General features: G+C 41.2%; 1 protein-coding gene across 3 annotated transcripts in view; it reads right to left on the bottom strand.

The window, feature by feature from the left end:
* Positions 1 to 20,674, bottom strand: part of LOC143024711 (transmembrane protein 8B) — a 41,347-nt gene extending 20,673 nt beyond the window's left edge. For 2 of the 3 annotated variants that reach the window (XM_076183760.1, XM_076183761.1), the window contains exons 1-11: positions 20,581 to 20,674; positions 16,306 to 16,477; positions 15,769 to 15,859; positions 15,497 to 15,619; positions 14,657 to 14,784; positions 14,106 to 14,401; positions 13,009 to 13,340; positions 12,377 to 12,508; positions 12,022 to 12,227; positions 6,500 to 6,656; positions 4,069 to 4,272 (exon numbers count right to left, since the gene is read on the bottom strand). In XM_076183760.1, coding sequence (XP_076039875.1) covers positions 4,069 to 4,272; positions 6,500 to 6,656; positions 12,022 to 12,227; positions 12,377 to 12,508; positions 13,009 to 13,340; positions 14,106 to 14,401; positions 14,657 to 14,784; positions 15,497 to 15,619; positions 15,769 to 15,859; positions 16,306 to 16,477; positions 20,581 to 20,626 — 1,887 coding nt within the window. In that variant the 5' untranslated portion in view covers positions 20,627 to 20,674. Of the gene's footprint in view, positions 1 to 4,068; positions 4,273 to 6,499; positions 6,657 to 12,021; positions 12,228 to 12,376; positions 12,509 to 13,008; positions 13,341 to 14,105; positions 14,402 to 14,656; positions 14,785 to 15,496; positions 15,620 to 15,768; positions 15,860 to 16,305; positions 16,478 to 20,580 lie in introns of those variants that run through there. The other variant, XM_076183763.1, reaches the window with a different exon arrangement.
* Between the last annotated feature and the right edge of the window lie 288 nt (positions 20,675 to 20,962).

Below are 20,962 nucleotides of genomic sequence, written 5' to 3'. Positions count from 1 at the left end.
AATTTCAATTTGCAGTAAGGTTTTAAGGAACGAATATGTACTGTATAACGAGGACTTACTGTAACAAATGAGCAATCCCACACTAATGCAATACAGACAACAGTCCAATGTTGAGGTCCTGGAGCTGCAACGTCTACGTCGTGGGACCACCCCCCAACCCCAAGAGTTGGGGGCCAAACAGCAGCATCTACCCCTGGCCATCAGCTCTACGCAGATGGCACCGATCCCCAAGGAGGAGCTACGCCTACCTGGGGGAGTACCACAATCCTTTTTTTCCAACACACAATGTTACGTTTTTTCTGCACTGAGGGGTCATTTTCCGGCGATCACCCCTCTTCTTCTACTTTTAGCCGGAGATGTAGAGAGCAATCCTGGGCCCACCACAAAATACACATGCCCAACATGCTCTAAACCCATTACTTCGAGCAGACAGACAAAGGGCTCAGTTCAGTGCAATATGTGCAAAAACTGGGCCCACCTCACTTGTACAACACTTGCTGACACAAACCAATACACAAACACTTGGACATGTCCTACCTGCCCTCCAGTAACCCCAATCCCACCTCCCCAACCACAGCCAACACCCTTACCCACTCACAATTTCCCTTTGCCCTTACCCCCGATTAGTACTCCCCTTCCTTTGTCCCCGATCTCTCCTTTCCCCCCCTCTGACCCAGATCCTACACCTTCCCCACTACCACCCCAACCTCAACCCCAAACGGCAACATACAACACATACAAAACACACAACATCAACATATTACAACACAACATTGACGGTATAAACACTAAAAAACATGAACTTGAACACTTTCTTAAACAACACAACATACACATTGCAATCCTACAAGAAACAAAATTAAGACACTCACACAAAACACCATCATTTCATAATTACACCACCATCAGACAAGACCGGACTGACGGCAATGGCGGTGGACTCATCACCCTGATCCACCATTCCATCTGTTTTGTGGACACAAGTGCCACAACCAAAATTCTCCTCCCTACCACAGATAACACAACAGAAACCCAATCCATTCGTATCCGCACAGGCAACAATTCAACACTAACAATAGTTAACATGTACATTCCCCCCCAATCATCCCCCACAGTTCCAAACACCTTCAGACCTCAACTCAGCCAACTAACCTCAATCCCCAACCTGATCATGGGTGGTGACTTCAACGCCAAGTCGTCTGCCTGGTTTGTCGACAACCCTGACACAGACAGAGGGCTTGATATACAGACTCAATTCGACTCATTGACTATCATGAACAACACGCATAATCATACACATATCCCATACCAAGCCCTCTACACTCCCTCCTCTCCTGATATCACCTTTTGCTCCCCCTGCCTAACCCCAACAACATCATGGAGAGTGGTCGGAGCCCTTGGTTCTGACCACCTTCCAATCATCATCACCACCAAAACAAGATGCACCCAAGCTGGCCACAGACACACTTACACCAATTACAAGAGAGCTAACTGGGAAGCCTTTAATGAAGAGACAGAACAACATTTTGAAACACTTAACAGTACACCAATCACAAACATAAACAATGCTGTGCACGCTTTTAATACAATCATACAATACGCAGACAAGAGATACATCCCTAGAGGCAACAGAAAATCACACAACCCCAACTTCACACCAGAAATCCAAGGCCTCATCAGACAACGTGACACACTTAAACACGATACCCCCACACCTATCCCTCAAAACATAGCAGACCAAATACAAACACTAAACACTGTGATTGCCAATAAAATACATGAACAAAAAACACAAAATTGGCAAAACTTTATCAATACACTTGATCACAAAACAAACACCAGCAAATTGTACAAAACACTCAACAGCATCACACTATCCAACACTAACACTACACGCTCTCACGCAGCAATAATCACAACAACAGATAATCTACCCTCAAACAGACAACAAGCAAACGCACTCATACGTCATTTTGCACAGACGAGCCATCTCACATCTCACCCTGATGACCGACGCACCATTCGACGTAAGAAAGACTTTCCCACAGACTCAGACTATACACCCTTCATAGACAGTCAGACAAAACTCATATTGCATAGTCTCAAGCACTCATCTGCCTGTGGCCCTGATAACATAAGCAACATACACCTAAAACACATTGGACCACAAGGTATACACGCACTCACAAACATTGCAAACTACAGCTATTCACACAACACAATACCCGACATCTGGAAGCATGGTAAAATAATCACCATTCCAAAACCGAACAAAGACCCAACAATCCCAACATCGCACCGCCCAATCACACTTCTCTGCACCCCCTCTAAAGTCATTGAACGCCTAATACTTAAACTTGTCACACCATATATTCCCCTTGCTGACTCACAACACGGTTTTAGGCCACTACACTCCACAAACACTCTTCTGACAAACCTCACACAAAGAATTTTAGATGGCATCAATTCAGATAGGCCCCACCACAGAACACTTCTTATAACATTGGACATTAGTAAAGCTTTTGATGCTATCCCCCGCCACAACCTAACAAATAAAATATATAACACAGACATGCACAATAACACCAAAAGATGGCTGGCCAATTATCTGGCAGGCAGGAATGCTCATGTGTCATATAATGGCCAATCATCGCACATCAGAAACATTAAGAACGGAGTACCACAGGGCTCGGTTCTATCCCCCACATTATTTAATCTATACATGCATGACTTACCCACGCCAGACACCTCAGAAATACAAATCTCTTCCTACGCAGACGACATAACAATCACATGCACACATCGTAACACAGACAAAGCTGCAGAAATAATCCAGCCTTACCTTGACACACTCAACACATGGTTCATCACAAACAGACTCAAAATAGCTCCAACCAAATCTACAGCAACACTTCTCACCAACTGGACAAAAGAACACAAATACATACCTCATCTCTACATCAACAACACTCTAATACCACACACAAACACACCGAAAATTCTTGGTGTAACATACGATACATCAATGTCTTTCAAACAACACCTCACAAACATAAAAAACAAATGCACACCTAGACTTAACGCACTTAAGTCAATCACTGGAACAACATTTGGACAAAACAAAGAAACTAATATAACAATATACAAACAATGCATACGCTCAGTGATGAATTATGCGAGTCCTGCATGGGCTCCTAATCTCAGTGACACACACCACAACACCCTTCAAATCATACAAAACAAAGCCCTAAAAACAATTACAGACTGCACAAATACATCACCTACAGACCATTTACACCATGAAACAAAAGTCCTCAAAGTCAAGGACCACCTCGACATGAGAGGCACACAAACACTTGCTGCAGCCACCACAAACACATCACACCCGCTACACTACATAGCAGAACACCCACACACACCAAGAAACATTAAAACTACACCCAAAGACCTTTACTACACACAGATACTCTCTTCTCTTCCTCCACAACCACCAAATACCAGCCTCCGGAAACATATTCATAATCATATCACTCGCCGCTCCATTAACACACTGAAAGACAACACACTGCTGCATGCCAGACCCCCTGATATCCACCCTTCTGAATCCTCTCTCCCACGTAAGGACAGAGTCTACTTGGCCAGACTGCGATGCGGTCACCACCCAGCACTTCTAAGCTACCAGAAGAGGCTGGACGACCGTGTTGTGAACAGCTGCCCAGGATGTAACACTTCACCCCATACCATACAACACATAATGGAAGACTGCATTATACACAATCATGCACGCAAACAACACAACATACACTCTATAAAGGATTTGTGGGAAAACCCAGTTTCGGCTATGGCCTTCCTTGGGGAGACGGGACTGCTCGGACAGACAGTCTAGGGAACGACAACAACAGTCCAATGTTTCTTCCCACAATCTGAGAAGAAAGCTTCCTAATTGCTTTTACTGTGAGGTCTTTAAAATGTTGGGTGAATGTCACATGTTTATCAAACATGAGGACAGACTGTCCAGGGTTTTGGTCCATTGGGCTGGATTGACCATTTAATCTGACTCATACTAACCTCATTATCACAAGCATGGTAGACAGTAGAGGCGGCCATGGTGGCAGTATACAGAAGGCTTTCAGTATAGAGCTTCCTGCGAGCAGCGAGGACGGCAGGTGGAAGGAAGAAGACGTTGCTGAGGGTTAGCAGGCATACCCCAGTCATGACATTTTCCCAGCCTTTGGCAAGGGTGGCATCTTGGCAACCCCAGCCTCTGTAACCCTGTCCAGGAAACATAAAGAGGTCATGATCTAATATTTGGTAGACCCACTTATTTTTATACCAATTATTATACCAATGGCCATCCAGTTTTACATAATAGTGTCCTCTGTTGTACCATATATTATTATTGTGGTTTTTTGTACTTTAATGTTAAATGATCTTTAAACACATACATGGGTTTTTTCTTTACTTAAATAAGGAGATGGAGAGGAGCAAGTGTGTTTTTCGTGGGCATCAGCAAAAATATGTGGATTTTCATCACAAACAGGTGTCTCTGTTATTGAATCCCTGTATATCTTAACTGACAAGTGATATGAAAAATACATAAGGGGAGCAATAGTGAAAGGCAAATGCATACATACATATATGGGGCAGAAACATGGAACATAAGAGAGGAAGAGAGAAAGAGTTTGAATGTGTTTGAGATGAGGTGTCTGAGAAGTATGATGGGGGTTACTAGGCTAGATAGACTGAGAAATGAGGAGGTGAGGAGGAGAACAGGGGTGGAAAGGGGGTTGGGAGATAGGGTTGATGAAAGAGTATTAGAATGGTTTGGACACATGGAAAGAATGAGTGAAGAAAGACTAGTAAAAGAGGTATGGAAGGCAGATGTGGAGGGAGTGAACATGAGGGGAAGTCCTAGGATGAGGTGGATGGGTGGGTGAAGGTGGCATTGGAGAAGAGGGGAATGTCTGTTGAGGAAGGTAGGAGAGGACAGAAGGCAGGGGTGAATGGAGAATGGTTGTATATGGATGATGATGTAATGCATGAGGTGGAATGGGCGGGGGGGTGGGGGGTGAGGTAGTATGTGTGAGCAAATTTTGACGCAGCTCGAAGGGATTTCTCCCCGTCTTCTCCTTTATGCAGAGGGGGGGGGGGTCGCCGATTTAATGAAGCGGCCTTGCTGTGGATGTGCTGTGTCTTGTGACACTGCTTCTGACCCAGGGCAGTGGACAAGGTGCAGGGATGACCCGTCATCCAGGAGGTGCTAAGATGAGAGGGAGGGTGGAGGGGTGTGAAGTGTATTCAGGGATGGAATGGGTGGGAATGATTTTATGCCTTTTCCTTTTTGGCTACCTCCCTTGTAAGGGGGAAAAAGCTTTGGTATATGTATGTATGTATGTATGTATGTATATATATTTGTATATATACTGTATATATATATATATATATATATATATATATATATATATATATATATATATATACACACACACACACACACACACACCAATGGGTTTTTCCTCCTTACAAGGGAGGTAGCCAAAAACAAAGGTATAAAATCCACTCCCACCCATTCATCCCCACATACTCCAATCCCATTTACCTCCCTCCCTCCCTTTTAGCTTGGCTCCTCCTAGATGACGGGTCATCCCTGCATCTTGCCCACTGCCCTGGGCCAGAGGCAATGTAGCAAGACACAGCACATAGCACATCCACAGCAAGGCCACTTCATTTTATCAGCGACCCCCCCTCTCTGTCCCCTCATGCAGAAGAAGAGAAGACAGGGAGAAATCCCTTTGGGCTGTGTCAAAATATCATTCACACATACTCCCTAACCACCCTCCTCCACCCATTCCCTTCCATGCATCACAGCATCATTCATACACAACCATTCTCCACCCACCCCTTCCTTCCTCATCAGACATATATAAATATAGAAAAGGGGAAAAATCTGAAAAGGGCAATTCTTCTTCACGTGACATGACACCACTTGACCCCAAATGCAACTATCATGTGGGAGACACACGAAATCTCATACTATACTATCCTACAATCCCCTTTCTGAATAACAGCATAAAAGCTTTTATTTGAATGGTCTATGGGCTGAGCTGGTGGACACAGCTGTTTTTCTTACACGAGAAAAGTGGGGCAACAGATTGACTGATGGATAAAGAAGGAAGAGGTGATAAGGTGAGAAAGAAGTGTAATGCATTATGGTTGAAAAGAGCTAATAGGCTTTAGCTGCATCTAAAATTGCCATCTTTCCCCATATACTCGGAGACCAATGGCCAAAGGCAGTTAATGACAACCCATGGAGACTGAACTAAAAAAAATCTATTCATGAAGCAAGAAGAAAAACATACACATCACAGTGGCACATATTATAAAAGATAAAATGAAAAGGGGTTAAAAGAAAATAAAAAAGAAAGAAAGAAAATAGTTACGGAACAGGGAACGCTGAATATGCAACGAGGGTCATGCTGAAAATATAAAAAAGGCTCACCTCAGTGCAAACGCAGGAGGTGAAAAAGAACTGTCCTCTGTGGGTTTCCTGGCAGAGTCCATGCTCCCCACAAGGATGTTCCCCTTCGTATACACATGGCTGAGTTCTTACGTCCACACTCACCATCACTTGGCTCTGGAGACAGGGGGAAAGTTGCCTGAAGGAGGAAAGAAAAGAAATGCAATCAGTTTAATCTCTTGAGATTAAATTTGGTTATGAATACATTACCACATATCCATCAACTAAGGACTTCTTCCCCCTTATAAGGGAGATAGCCAGCCAAGGCATGCACCCACTCCCACCCATCACCCTTTACTCCCTCTCATCTTAGCTCCTCATGGATGAAGGGTCATCCCTGTCTCCCACCCACCACCTGGGTCAGAAGCAATGCAGCAAGACAGTACATTCATAGCAGGGCTGCTTCATCTTATTATAATTATTTCATATATATATACATATTGAAGGGAAGAAGCGTAAACACCAGACTCAAAGTGGGAAGTTTAATGCCTGATGTTTCGGTCCTAGTCCTAGGACTGTCTTCAGGGGCGTGAAGATATACAGTGGTCAAAGAGCTTGTTATACTGGCCATGGTTGGAATTGGGAGAGTTATTCCGCACTGCTGAAGCTGTCCGGGTCCCCCTCCTCTTCCAGTTGCTACAAGTACCGGACAACTGGACCACCTTACATACCCAATTGTACATAAAGGATCTCATATACAGCTAGTCCCATATATATGCATACATATGACTAGCTGAGTTAAAGCACCCACCCACCCACTGCATAAACAAATAAAACAAGTTCAACCATCCCTCCCATCTCAACTCCCAGGAGATAAAGTGTTGCTCCAACCCAGCCACACAGTGTGGGTTAAGCAATGCAGTATGGCATAGATTTTTCATAGCAAGGCCCAACAGATGGTTTACCTTCTTTGCTTTATCTTAAGAGCAATGGAGAGCTTCACCCTGGAGGAACCACCTTTGTGATCTTAGTTACCAGTTGCACCAGGTGTGATTTGAGGGGTGTCAAATAAATTTAAATGTCTATGAAGTGGCATAGAAACCACTCCCACCCATTCCATCCCCTAATATTCCACTCCCCTTCACCCTCCTCCCTCCCTCTCATCCCCTCAAGATGAGAGGGAGGGAGGAGGGTGGAGGGGAGTGGAATATGTAGGGAATGGAATGGGTGGGAGTGGTTTCTATGCCTTTTTCTTTTTGGCTACCCCCCTTACACATGTATGAATGTATGAAGTGGGTGTGTGCATAGTATCATTTCAAAACTCTTCAACAATTAGAATATGGGTTACTTAAAAACAAATTCATACATACATACATATACCAAGGCTTTTTCCCCCTTACAAGGGAGGTAGCCAAAAAGGAAAAGGTATAAATTCATTTCCACCCATTCCATCCCTGAATACACTCTACACCCCTCCACCCTCCCTCTTATCTTAGCACCTCCTGGATGACGGGTCATCCCTGCACCTTGTCCACTGCCCTGGGTCAGAAGCAGTGTCGCAAGACACAGCACATCCATAGCAAGGCCGCTTCATTAAATCGGCGACCCCCCCTCTCCGTCCCCCCATTGTATAAAAGGAGAAGATGGGGAGAAATCCCTTCGGGCTGCGTCAAATTTTGCTCACACATACTACCTCACCCCCCCATCCCCCCACCCATTCCACCTCAGGCAATCACAACATCATCTATACACAACCATTCTCCATTCACCCCTGTCTTCTGTCCTCTCCCGTCCTTCTTCAACAGACATTTCCCTCTTCCCCAAAGCCCCATCCATCCACCTCATCCTACAGGGTCTAACAGATAAATCCGTACAACTTCTTATCACATGTTTTAAGATTAATATATCGGGTTATAATAAACAGAGAGTTATGAAATTTTCAGTATATTTAGAAAAGGCAATAAGAACAATGATTTCATTCAATGTAACCACCTTCAGCTGTTATGACGCTTTCAACGCGTTTACGAAACTTGGATACAGCGTTGATGATCTCAGACTTTGATAATGAACCCACAGCCTTCTTGATGTCTGTCTTCAGGGTTGTTATACTTCTGTGTGGCTTGTCACATGCCTTGGCCTCAATTCGCGCCCAAAAATAATAATCTAAAGGGTTTAGGTCTGGCGAATTTGAGGGCCACAACTCTTTGTTCCAGAACTGCACATTTGACCCTTCGAGAAGGTTGGTGGTCCTCTTCGCTGTGTGGGCTGGAGCCGAGTCTTGTTGGAAGACAAACTGGTTGCCACTAGCCATATCTTTCATCCAGGGTATTATTTTCTCTTCTAGAACTTTGCAATAGACAACGACATTGACTTTCTCCTTGTTGTTGAAGAAGTGAGTGAAGACGTCCCCCTCAGTTGACACCACACAGAGCACCATGACACTTGCTGGTTTCTTCGTCGTTGTCTTGTGTTGAACCTCTGAGGATGAGGAGGCTATCCAGCGATCATTCCGCTTATTGAAAGTCGCATCAACCGTGAAAATCTTCTCGTCGGAAAAAAACTTGATGACTGAGCCATTCGACTTCATCCAATTCAACAGCTTTTGGCACCTGGTCAAGCGGATCTCTTTCATTTTTCGTGTCAAAAGATGTCTTTTTCCTTGTGAGAATGAGGTTAATCCCAATTTCTTTAATGCTCTGTGAATTGTCATTGTGCTGACACCTCTCTTCTTTGCCAATGTCGATAATGGTAAGGCTGGATTTGCATTGACACTTCTCTTGAGACCAGCTAAAAAGCGAGGTGTTAGAATTCTGCCCCTTCTGGGCTTGTGAGCAGCTCGTTGGTCTTCGCCGGTCTCATCAAAATGTTTACAAACATCGTAAACAGTTTGTCTGGAGTATTTTAGCATCCTTATTATGGCGCTAGGAGTGTGACCCGCGCGACGAAGTTCGCATATGGCTGAACGTTTGGCTTGTTCCATTGCTTAATGTTTATTGCACCGGTGCTAGTATACAACTGGCTAAATTATTAGACAAATGGAAGTATCTGGAAACAATCACAATTGCCATATGTTACTTTTTAAGTGCTTAAAACCTCTTCAAAGTTTGTACGGATTTATCTGTTAGACCCTGTAGGACGTCCCCTTATGTTCACTCCTTCCACATCTGCCTTCCATACCTCTTTTACTAGTCTTTCTTCACTCATTCTTTCCATGTGTCCAAACCATCCTAATATTCTTTCATCAACCCTATCTCCCAGCTCCTTTTTCACCCCTGTTCTCCTCCTCACCTCCTCATTTCTCACTCTATCCAGCCTAGTAACCCCCATCATACTTCTCAGACACCTCATCTCAAACACATTCAAACTCCTTCTCTCTTCTTCTCTTATGTTCCATGTTTCTGCCCCATACAGTACTGTTGGCACAATCACTCCTTCATACAGTCTCCTCTTAGCATCCATTCACAAATGTCTATTCCTCATTACACTCTTTAATCCACCAAGGCATTTACTCGCTTCTATCAATCTACATTCTACCTCCACCTTCACTCCACCTTTTCCTGCCACATTTGCACCCAAGTATCTAAAACTATCCACTTCCTCCATTCGCTCTCCCTTAATGCTCACTTCCAGTCTACTGCCTCTTTCACCCCTTGTACATCTCATCACCTTACTTTTACCCACATTTATCTTTAGCTTTCTTCTATCACATACTCTGCCACCAGCTTCCTCAATCCCTCCTCCGATCCTGCCACAAGCGCAGTGTCGTCCGCAAACAACAGCTGGCTCACCACTTTTCTCCATTTTCTTTAACCAGTTTCAATCCCTGACCCACTACCCTTGCATTTACCTCTCGCACTACCCCATCCATGTATAAGTTGAACAGCCAGGGGGACATAACGCATCCTTGACGAAGTCCCACCTTTACCTCGAACCACTCACTTTCTCCATTTCCAATCCTGACACAAGCTCTACTACTCTCATAAAAACTCTTGACAGATCCCAGAAGCTTTTCTCCTATCCCATATATCTGCATAACCTCCCACAGTGCCTTTCTGTCTACCCTATCATAAGCCTTTTCCAGATCAATAAAAGCCCAAAAAACATCCTTCCCCTTTCCTATAGCTTTCTCACATATCTGTCTTACCACAAAGATCTGACCTACACAACCTCTACCTGTCCTAAATAAACAGTGTTCCTCACCAATTACTCCTTCTGTTCCTCTCCTAATCCTCTCAATCAAGATCCTCTCATAAGCCTTCCCAACTACACTTAACAAGCTAATCCCTCTGAAACTACTACATTCACACTTGTCCCCTTTTCCCTTGTAAAGAGGAACTATACAGGCACTCCTCCAGTCCTCCGGCACTCTACCCTCTCTCCAACAAACATTAAATAACCTCACCAGCCAGTCCACCATCACTGTACCTCCCTTTTTCAGACATTCTGCATGGCATCCATCCAGACCAGGTGCCTTACCTGCTTTCATCATCTTAACAACTGCCTTCACCTCATCCTTCCTTATTTCTCCTCCATTCTCCTCACTCATCGCTCTCATTTTCTTCGCATTTCCCACTGCAGCTATCTTTCCCTCCCTATCCTCCTTCACATTTAGCAACTCCCTAAAATATTCTGCCCATCTTCCACTTACTGCCTTCTCTTCCATTATCATCTCTCCATCTGCACCTTTTACCTTTTCTTCTCTACTTGATTCGCCTCCTCTTCCTCTTGTAATTTCTTTCCAAAACATATTTTTATTACTTTCAAAATTTTCTGTTATACTCTTACCCCACTTCACATCTGCTCTCCTCTTTGCCTCCTTTACCTTTTGCTTTACTTCTCTTTTCTTTTCTTTGTACCTCTCATATGACTCCCTCATCCTATTTTGTAACCAATCTGTGAAAGCTCGCTTCTTCTCTTCTACAACCTTCTTTGTTTCCTCATCCCACCATTCACTACCCTTTCTTCTATTTCCCCCTGTCCTTTTTGTTCCACACACCATCCTTGCACACTTTATGACTCCCTCCTTGAACCATCCCCATTCCTCCTCCACACCCAGCTCTACTCTATCCTTCACTCCCTCCCACTCCTTCATTTTGTCTATGATAGAGGAAAACTCTGTTCATAGAGAAATGATGACACTTTTATACTACGACTGTCCCTCAACCCCTTGTTGCTGTCCTGTACCATTTCTCTGAGTATTCTTTTTCTGTGGTGGGGGAAAAGAATACTGCCACCAAGTATTCCCACTTGGATCGTAAGAGGCGAGAAGAAAGGGATGGGGAGTGGGACTAGGCATCCTTCTCCTTGTAGCCCCACAGGGGACATTCCTAAACGAAAAAGTAAAAACAAATTCATAAAGTTAAATAATAAACACAAAATGGTCTACCAAGTGTGACATCCTTTGTCATGAAATCTAATGGAAAAATAAGTTAGTTTCATCATTGATGATGACAGCTATCTATCTATCTATCAGATACTACTAATCTCACACATTCTACAAAACCACTTGAATTAAATGAATAGGAAACTTAATTATGAAGCAATTTCGTTATTTGTACACTAACCCTTTGTAATAGCACTGGGCCATAAGAGAGAGGAACCAAGTGTCTGGTTCAGGAAAGGGGATGAGCAGGAGCCCTCTTGATGATGAAGGCCTTGACGTAACATTGAGAAGCAGCTGTTCCTCACACTGAATCTGCCCATCCACTATAAGAGGTGGCCTTCCTTTGCTGACACATCCAACCACAGCAATCAGCTGGCTTGTTGTATTCTTACACACATAGAAAAAAAAAAGATTAATCACAACAGCTTAAGAATATATATTTCATGAAAATATTGTAGCTATTAAGATGAAGTGAAAAATATGTGAAAAATTGAACTTCTGAATCTTCAAAATGAGATGAAAAGATGGCAACAAACCAGGAAAAGCTCGTCCATACGAATGTTGATATTCAGAGTTCCCCCAATGTCAGTGAAGGGGAGCAGAGCCATGTGTGTGTAGATTGGAGTGTTGCTTCTTAGTGAAAGCCACGTACTGTACCACTCACCACCCTGTAGATCAATGCACAAAAATCTATGATATACTGTAACTTACACATACCACCCAGCTTGGTTTCAGGGTAATGCAGTAATAAACAGCACTTCCACAACAGGGTCAACAGCCAGAGTTGGATTACCCCCACCATTTCATCATATGGTAACCTCTCTCCTCATCTACTGGTCCCCCAGAAATCGCCCCAAGAAAAACAAGTTCATTAGTTCAGGTCACTGCCTACATTAGAAGTCAGCCTACATGAAGTCTACATGAAGTCAGCCTACCAGCACTCTTATTGCCCCAAACGCAACCACCACCAATTGACACCGAGCAAATGCTACAATGCCATACACTCCTCCCCTTTCCAGACAACAACACATATTCTTCACTGAGAGACATAAGTGTTGACCTGGTGGCTGTGGCTAGTTTCTTGGGGGCAAAAGGTCTCCTAAAACAGATAACTAAGGTTATGGATTGGTTGACTCATGATATATACATAAATTCTACCGATACATACCTGAATTAGGAAGGTATCCGTGAAATCTCTGGCATGCTTAATCCGTGCAAGTGGCAGCAAAGGATAGCATAAATTATGAATATCTGGACTAAGTCTCTCTTCATAATCTTCCTCAGTCTCTCTCTCTTCTCCATCTTCTTCTTCTGTCAACAGTGAAGAGGACCCTAGCAGGTTTGACAATGAAGGCAATGTTGGCTCTTGTGTGCTTGTGATATTGTGACTAGGACTGCTTGTTGCTGATGATGAGCTGTAGTTAACAAGTGACGATGAAACTCTGCTTACAGCTTCTCTGATGTTCTGCCCATGCAGATGCTTTAATGTTCCTCCACATTCTGGGCAGTACCAAACAATATATAAATCTAATCAGTAACAAACTTTTGAAAGTGCTTCAACGAAATTAAAGCCAATGAAGTGTTAGATGAAAATTTGTTTTCAAACAATGCTAAATGTAAAGAAATATAAAATAACAAATATAATTTGTTTAAACTGTGATGATAATGTCTTGGCATCCCTAATAAAAGGGGTGCCCAAGCCAAAGTATACACACACCCTTCACCCATCTTAGCACCTCATGGATGAAAGGTCATCCCTGTCCCCTGCCACACTGCTCAGCTCAGTGGGAATGCAGCAAGATACAGCACTACCACAGCAAAACCCAACAACCATAGCTGGTTTATCCATACTACCTCATATGACAACCCCTACTCATTCACTTGAGAAATTTACAGAACAGAAAAGAACACCTCTTCAGTCTGTATAAATTTCTCATCCATCTACAACCATTTTATACTTACTCCTGTCTTTTGTACTCTTACTTCCCTGCTCCACAGACATTCTTCTTGCATCCAATGCCCCTTTCACCATATCCATCCACATCATTCTTGGTCTCCCCCCCCCCCCAGGTCCTTCCATCCATTTCTGCTTTCCAAACTCTTCTTGCAGACTTTCTTAACGCATTCTTCAAATATGCCCAAATCATCTCGGCATTCTTTGATCAACCCTATAAACCAGCTCCTCATGTCCATACTTTCCACGTCTTTAACAGCAGTTCTTACACATTAGATTTTAATCATTTGAATTCTAATCTCATACATTACCTTTGGTTGTTATTGTAACTTTCACATCTGTTTCTCCTTCCGTGCTGACGAGCAAATAATAATACCCATCAGCATAGGGGTGAGTCACAGTCATAACATGACCACCACCTCTGCTTATATTACTTGCTACATCATCATACACATCATATGGGGGCAGTGCTCTGGCTCTCAGAGAAACTCCTTTCATGCACCATCGGAATAAAAGTTCTCCAGTTTCAGGATTTATTCGTTCTTCTCTTACTTGGCAATCCGATATGTTAACTTTGAGGAACCAAGTAAAAGACGGTACATAAAATCTGTATGGAAAGAATATATTTTGAAGTATATATATATATATATATATATTTAAATATATAAAACCACTCAGTAAACAAGAAACATGCTTTTATATGATGTAGGAAGTCTAGAACCATTACATGAAATATAAATTCACAGACTTATAGGAACAAAAGGGAGTATAAGTATATTTTTCTATTATTTACCATAATGACAGTTAGATTTTAAGATTTCAAGTGCTACCACATGTTCCATTGAGGCATGACATAAGTTACCTGTAATATGCAAAATTTTCTGTTGTTCTAATATGCTGAGGTGCTCCAATATTTAATGTCCTAACTCTCTCCTTCTGTGACCACATTGCTATTGAACCCAGACTGTAGCGACACTTATGGACAATTCCCTGGCGAAAGGGTAAAATAAATCTTACTACTTCAGATTTTGGAACATAAACTTAATGACTGAATAAAAAGACTGTAGATGCCACAATAAGAAACTCTGGCTCCTAAAGTATACAATTGCATTTATTTCCTACATTTTTTTTTTTTACTTTTACCTACATAGCAATGATTCAAAGAAAACTTTCCTGGGTATATTTACATACATACATATACCAAGGCTTTTTCCCCCTTACAAGGGAGGTAGCCAAAAAGGGAAAGGCATAAAAACACTCCCACCCATTTCATCCCTACATACACTCCACACCCCTCCCCCTGGGTATATTTATCTTTGATAAACTACAAACTATACCTACTTCACCTATTTGACATTATTTCACCATTCCTTAAACTCCTGGATGTTGTACAAACTTGGAATTTGATTTATTCAACAATAATCTAAATTGTCTACTGACAAACAAGTATGCAGCCATAAAATGACTTCTACGTATCTGGATTCCATATTATGTATTTCCTGACATGTGCAAAACACTGTAGCAAAACCAAAAGTGCTTTTATTTATACATGTATATATAAATATGAAGAGGAGAAGGAAGAGGAACACCAGGAGGAATGGTAGAGAACATGCGATATCAAACAACTATGACAAAGAAGAACACGCTTCTGCATGAAAAGAAATGTGCTGATGAACACCTAGCTCAGTTCACATGACCTCACCTCCTGCTGCATCTGCTCATTCCAGTTAGGAATGTAGGCTGCAGCAAACCAGCTCCCAGGCAGAGGGTTGTACAAAGGTAATATGGTTGCATCATGGGGTTGATACTCTGATCTAATTGTCACCTAAAAGTGCAGAGAAATATATATATAAACATGTTATATTAATATTACAGCTCTGTGGATGTTGGGTGAAAATGGAGTACTGTGTTAAATATCTTAACTCGCTCAACTTAGGGTTCTAAGGATATAAAAAGGTAAATTAAAATTCTGACCTGATGGAGTGATGATCTTTTGATATACATATATTTTGGAAAAGTGACATTATCTGAGCTGATGACTGGGTAGCTCCCATGTTGCACTAATCTGTAACACAAAGTAAAATGTTACTTTACAATTACTATCAAATCCCTTCAAGGCAGCTAGACTATATATATATATATATTCAACAAGAACCCACCGTGTTGGATAAGAAGAAATGAAATAGATGATATTCATATATTTTGATCACGGACTGTGATCCTTTTCAGGGGAATACAGATATATGGATATCATCAGTGGAATACGGATATCATCTATTTCATTTCTTCTTATCCAACACAGTGGGTTCTTGTTGAATTTTATGAATGTGTTACGACATTACTTTGTAGTTATATATATATATATTTAACATTTCAATCTTTTATCTCTCTGAGAGATGGCTAAGCATGCTATAAAATACCCAACAGATTTATTCATTAAAGTGAAATATATATGATCCATGGTTATCAACTCAAGACTTCTGGAAGAAAGAAAAAATAGGGTTAACTTACACATGGACTTCTCTCTTTGGGCAGCTGGGAGCATCCATGAAAGCTGCAAATTCCCATGTAACCCTTGTGACCTCTTCTGGCACATAGTAGTGGAACAAAGTTACATCAGCATATGTAGTGTAAGGCTGCAGCAGACCTTCCTGACTTACCTCTGGTACCAAACACTGACACCCTGGAACCAAAAGATATGACATTGTTTTATTTAGAAGAGAGAGAAGAAGAAAAAAAAAAAAAAAAAAAAAAAAAAAAAAAAAAAAAAAAAAAAAAAAAAAGATAATAATAATAACAGTAAATTATATATATATATATACACATACATACACACACACACATATACATACCAACAGCTTTTTCACCCTTACAAGTGAGGTAGCCAAAAACAAAGGGATAAAATCCACTTCCACCCATTCCATCCCCACATATTCTACTCCCATTCACCCCTCCCTCCCTCTTATCTTGGCTCCTCCTAGATGACAGGTCATCCCTGCATCTTGTCTACTGCCCTGGGTCAGAAGCAATGTAGCAAGACACAGCACATCTGCAGCAAGGCTGCTTCATTTAATCGGCAACTCCCCCCCTCTCCATCCCCTCATGCAGAAAAAGAGAAGACGGAAAGAAATCCCTTCCATGCATTACAGTACCATCCATACACAAGCATTCTCCACTCACCCCTATCTTCTGTCTTCTCTCTTCCTTCCTCAACATACATTCCCCTCTTTCCCAATACCTCTCCATCTCATCTTGGTTGCCCCCTCATGTTCACTCCTTCCACCTCTGCCTTTCACACCCCTTTAACTAATCTTTCTTCACTCATTCTTTCCATGTGTCCAAACAATCCCAATACTATTGAAATAAACATCATGTGAAGATGGAGCCTTTATTAGTATGATGTTTCATTTGTTATATTTTTTCAAGTACATAGTAGTAATACATATGGCTAAGATTAAATAAGAAGAACTGGGGAAGAGAGAAAGGGAGGTGGGGGGAGTGGGGTCACTGAATATTAGGAAAGGTTAAGGAAAAGGTGGACCAAATGTCTGATAAGAGGAAAGGTTAAGGATAAGATGGAACAATTGGCTGGGTGAAGGATATTAGCTCACAAATGAGGAACAAAAGGAAGGAGATAATAAGAAGGGTGAGCAATTGTCTACTGAGGGTAGATAACAACTTTGAGAGGAAAAAAAGGGGAAGTTGGGGGCACCTTGGAAGTAGTGTGCCAGACCAGTGGGACAATTTAAAGACATCATGAGGACAAGAGTAAACATCGCCAAAACACCAGACAATAAAGCCAGTGTTTATCGGATTCCGTGCTTGGGATATGATAAATCCTGCATTGGGGAAACATCATGCAATCTAAAACCTCAGATATGAGAACACCAATATGAAGTCTGCCATGGTGTCCCCACCAATGCGTGTGTTGCACACAGGAACAGTAGCAACCACTTGATGGACTGGAAAAATGCAGAACTTCTGGTATGTGAGCCCAACAAGATCTGTAGAAAATGTTTGGAGGCCATCATACAAGGAACCAACACAATTGAACAAAATAGGGGCATGTTCAATATCTCACTCCATCTAACTCCTTTAACACCCATTGCCAACATAATTTTAAGCTATCCCTAGCTGCCCTCCAAAATCCCCCCTTTTTTCTCCTAAAGACGTTGTCCACCAGCCAATTGTTCCATCTTATCCTTAACCTTTCCTGTTCCCAGACATTTGTTCCACATTCTCATTAACCTTTCGTGACTCCCTCCCCCTACCTCTCTCCCTTCTTTCCCCTGTTCTTCTTATTTAATCTCAGTCTTGTGTATTATGACTATGTACTTGAAAAAGTTGTAACAAGTGAAATGTCATACTAAAAAAGGCTCCGTCCTCATGTTTAGTGTTTATTTTGATAGATTTATCGGCAACTGTCACTTTCATACTTCCTAATACTCTTTCATCAATCCTGTCTCCCTACTCCCTTTCCACCTCTGCTCTCCTCTTCACCTCCTTATTTCTCACTCTATCCAGCCTAGTAACCCCTACCATACTTCTCAGCCATTTCATCTCAAACACATTTAAACTCTTCCTCTCTTATGTTCAATGTTTCTACCCCACACAGTGCTGTCAGCACAATCACTCCTTTATACAATTTCCTCTTACCATCCATTCCCAAATGTCTATTTCTCATTACACTTTTTAATACCCCAAGGAATTTACTTGCTTCTCTCAATCTACATTCTACCTCCACCTTCATTCCTCCCTTTCCTGCCACATTTGCACCCAAGTATCTAAAGCTATCCACTTCCTCCAGTCTCTCCCTTAATACTCACTTCCAATTTGCTACCATATTTTCCTCCTTGTACACCTCATCACCTTACTTTTACCCACATTTATCTTCAACTTCCTTCTTTTACACACTTTCCCAAACTCCGTCACTAACTTCCTTAATCCCTCCTCTGATCCTGCCACAAGCACATTGTTGTCAGCAAACAACAACTGGCTCATCTCCAATGCCCAGCCCATTACCCTTGTGTTTACCTCTCACACCACCCCATCCATGTATAAATTGAACACCCAAGGCAACATAACAAATCCCTGGTGAAGTTCCATTTTTACCTCAAACCACTCAATTTCTCCTTTTTCTAATTCTAACACAGGCTCTACTACTCTCGTAAAAACTGTGAACAGCACAAATGAACATGATGGGGAATATAAGGGCTAATCACAGGAGAGTATCACTACAATAGTACAAATTATACCCGAACACAAACAAGCAGAGAAGCATTACCATTTAATTAATTTCAAGGGTTCAAATATATCTAGAAACCTTATAATGAAATGTATATAGCCATATTCATCACTTTATAAAATAATTATAAAATATATTGATAAATTATTTTTTTAATATCAGAGAGCTATATTCTTAAAGAAAAAAACTATCTTAAAACCTATGACATTCCATTGTAGGTCTTGTAGTTAAGTTCCAGTGTCAACACCATGGTCTGTCTGGAGACACACCACTCCCACATCTTTGTCCAAGCCTCACATATTGTTTTGATAGATGCAGAGGTCGAAGAAATGAAAGGATGATAAATTCGTCTATTCTAACCTCACCTATATTTAGTAATTCAGTACCTCAAATTCTAAAGATCATCCAGGTCGTTGTCATCATCACAGATGCAGACAGCCTGATTATTATTGTATCTCAAGCAATTAAGAGATGACAGCAGAACCCCATGTTCTCTCAAAAAGTCCAATGAAGCCCTATTGTCTTTGTAATAGCTCTTATTAACGTCACCTGGAGTTGGAGATCACCCAGTCCATAACATGAAAGCAATCATCTAACTGACAGTGACTGGACTGGACAGATGACAGCATGGCATCTGAACTGTATCCTAGCAGCTTCATTTGTTAAAAGATTTGCTTGTAGTTGTAGCAAGGTTTTTTGTTATTTCCACCAAGAAAATAGCTTATTATGTTCATGTATTATAATTTACAAAATTAATACTTAATTTCATTATGCTATATCATGTAGGTATGCATAACTGAAATAATACCCTGACACATTCACAATTTTTTCTGGGTTCTCAACTAGTTCCCAAGATGATGTACACAACACTTTTCAGGCCTTGTCAACTCAGAATTGTAAGGATAGAGATAATACACTATGAGACCTTTATAAACTCTGAGCATGAAAATCATGAATAAGTATCCTAAATAAGTAATAATATAAATATTGAAAATGTGTTCTGCTAGATATTACATAACACACCACTAAATTGGTACTAGTACCATATGATCTACTTGGTTAAATTAAACTGTTAGTTTTCTTTCAAGCCTAATTCTTAATCATATTTATATAATACGCTCCGCTATACACACCTAAACAAATCAAGATAATAATGGATATATCAACAAAATAACTAGTTTCTATGTAACTATCATCATGCCACCAACGCCAACGGCAACATCCAATCCAATTGAAAGTTCGCAACAAAGCACCTACTTAATACTTGTTTCATTAATCTACATATATTTACATTAATCACGAGCTGGAGTATTGGAAAATTTAATGTCCATGTAATATTAAAGTAAAACCCTATGAAAAGTTTGCTTGAATTTCCACGAAATACAATCCCTACACGATCGACAGCCTTTGTTATCTGTCACATCGACCCTTTGTTGTGCTCAATACCAAGCTTATAACTAGAAGAATTCAACACCATAATACAAATGGTATACAAAATCTATACAATATGCCTTGTGCACTTCATATATCACTATACAAACCTAAAACAAGAGTTATAACTAAATATATGACCACTTGAAGCTCCATATCGGACCCTCACAGCTGATCACTCAGCTGCCATCTTTGTTTTGTTTTCCTTATAGGAATGCCAATTTGCCAGTGTTTTGTATACAAATACTGATATGCGTACATATGACAATTAGTTTTACTAGATTATTAGCATAAAATTTAACGAAGCATATCCAACTTATTTATATAAAATTTGGGTAAAAACAAGAATTTTGACACCAGTAGCTTAGACGTGTAAAATACAAACTTAGGCAAACAAATGGAAACGGCTACTTTCGTTTAAGCATAAAAATAAACTTTTATGTAGTTAATAGAAAGCTGAAGTATACAATGTCAAATTAATCATATTATAAC

Source organism: Oratosquilla oratoria, chromosome 4 (genome assembly GCF_046742065.1).
Source record: "Oratosquilla oratoria isolate Oo_2021 chromosome 4, ASM4674206v1, whole genome shotgun sequence".
Classification (NCBI taxonomy): Eukaryota; Metazoa; Arthropoda; class Malacostraca; order Stomatopoda; family Squillidae; genus Oratosquilla; species Oratosquilla oratoria.
This window is presented reverse-complemented; position numbering and strand designations above follow the sequence as displayed.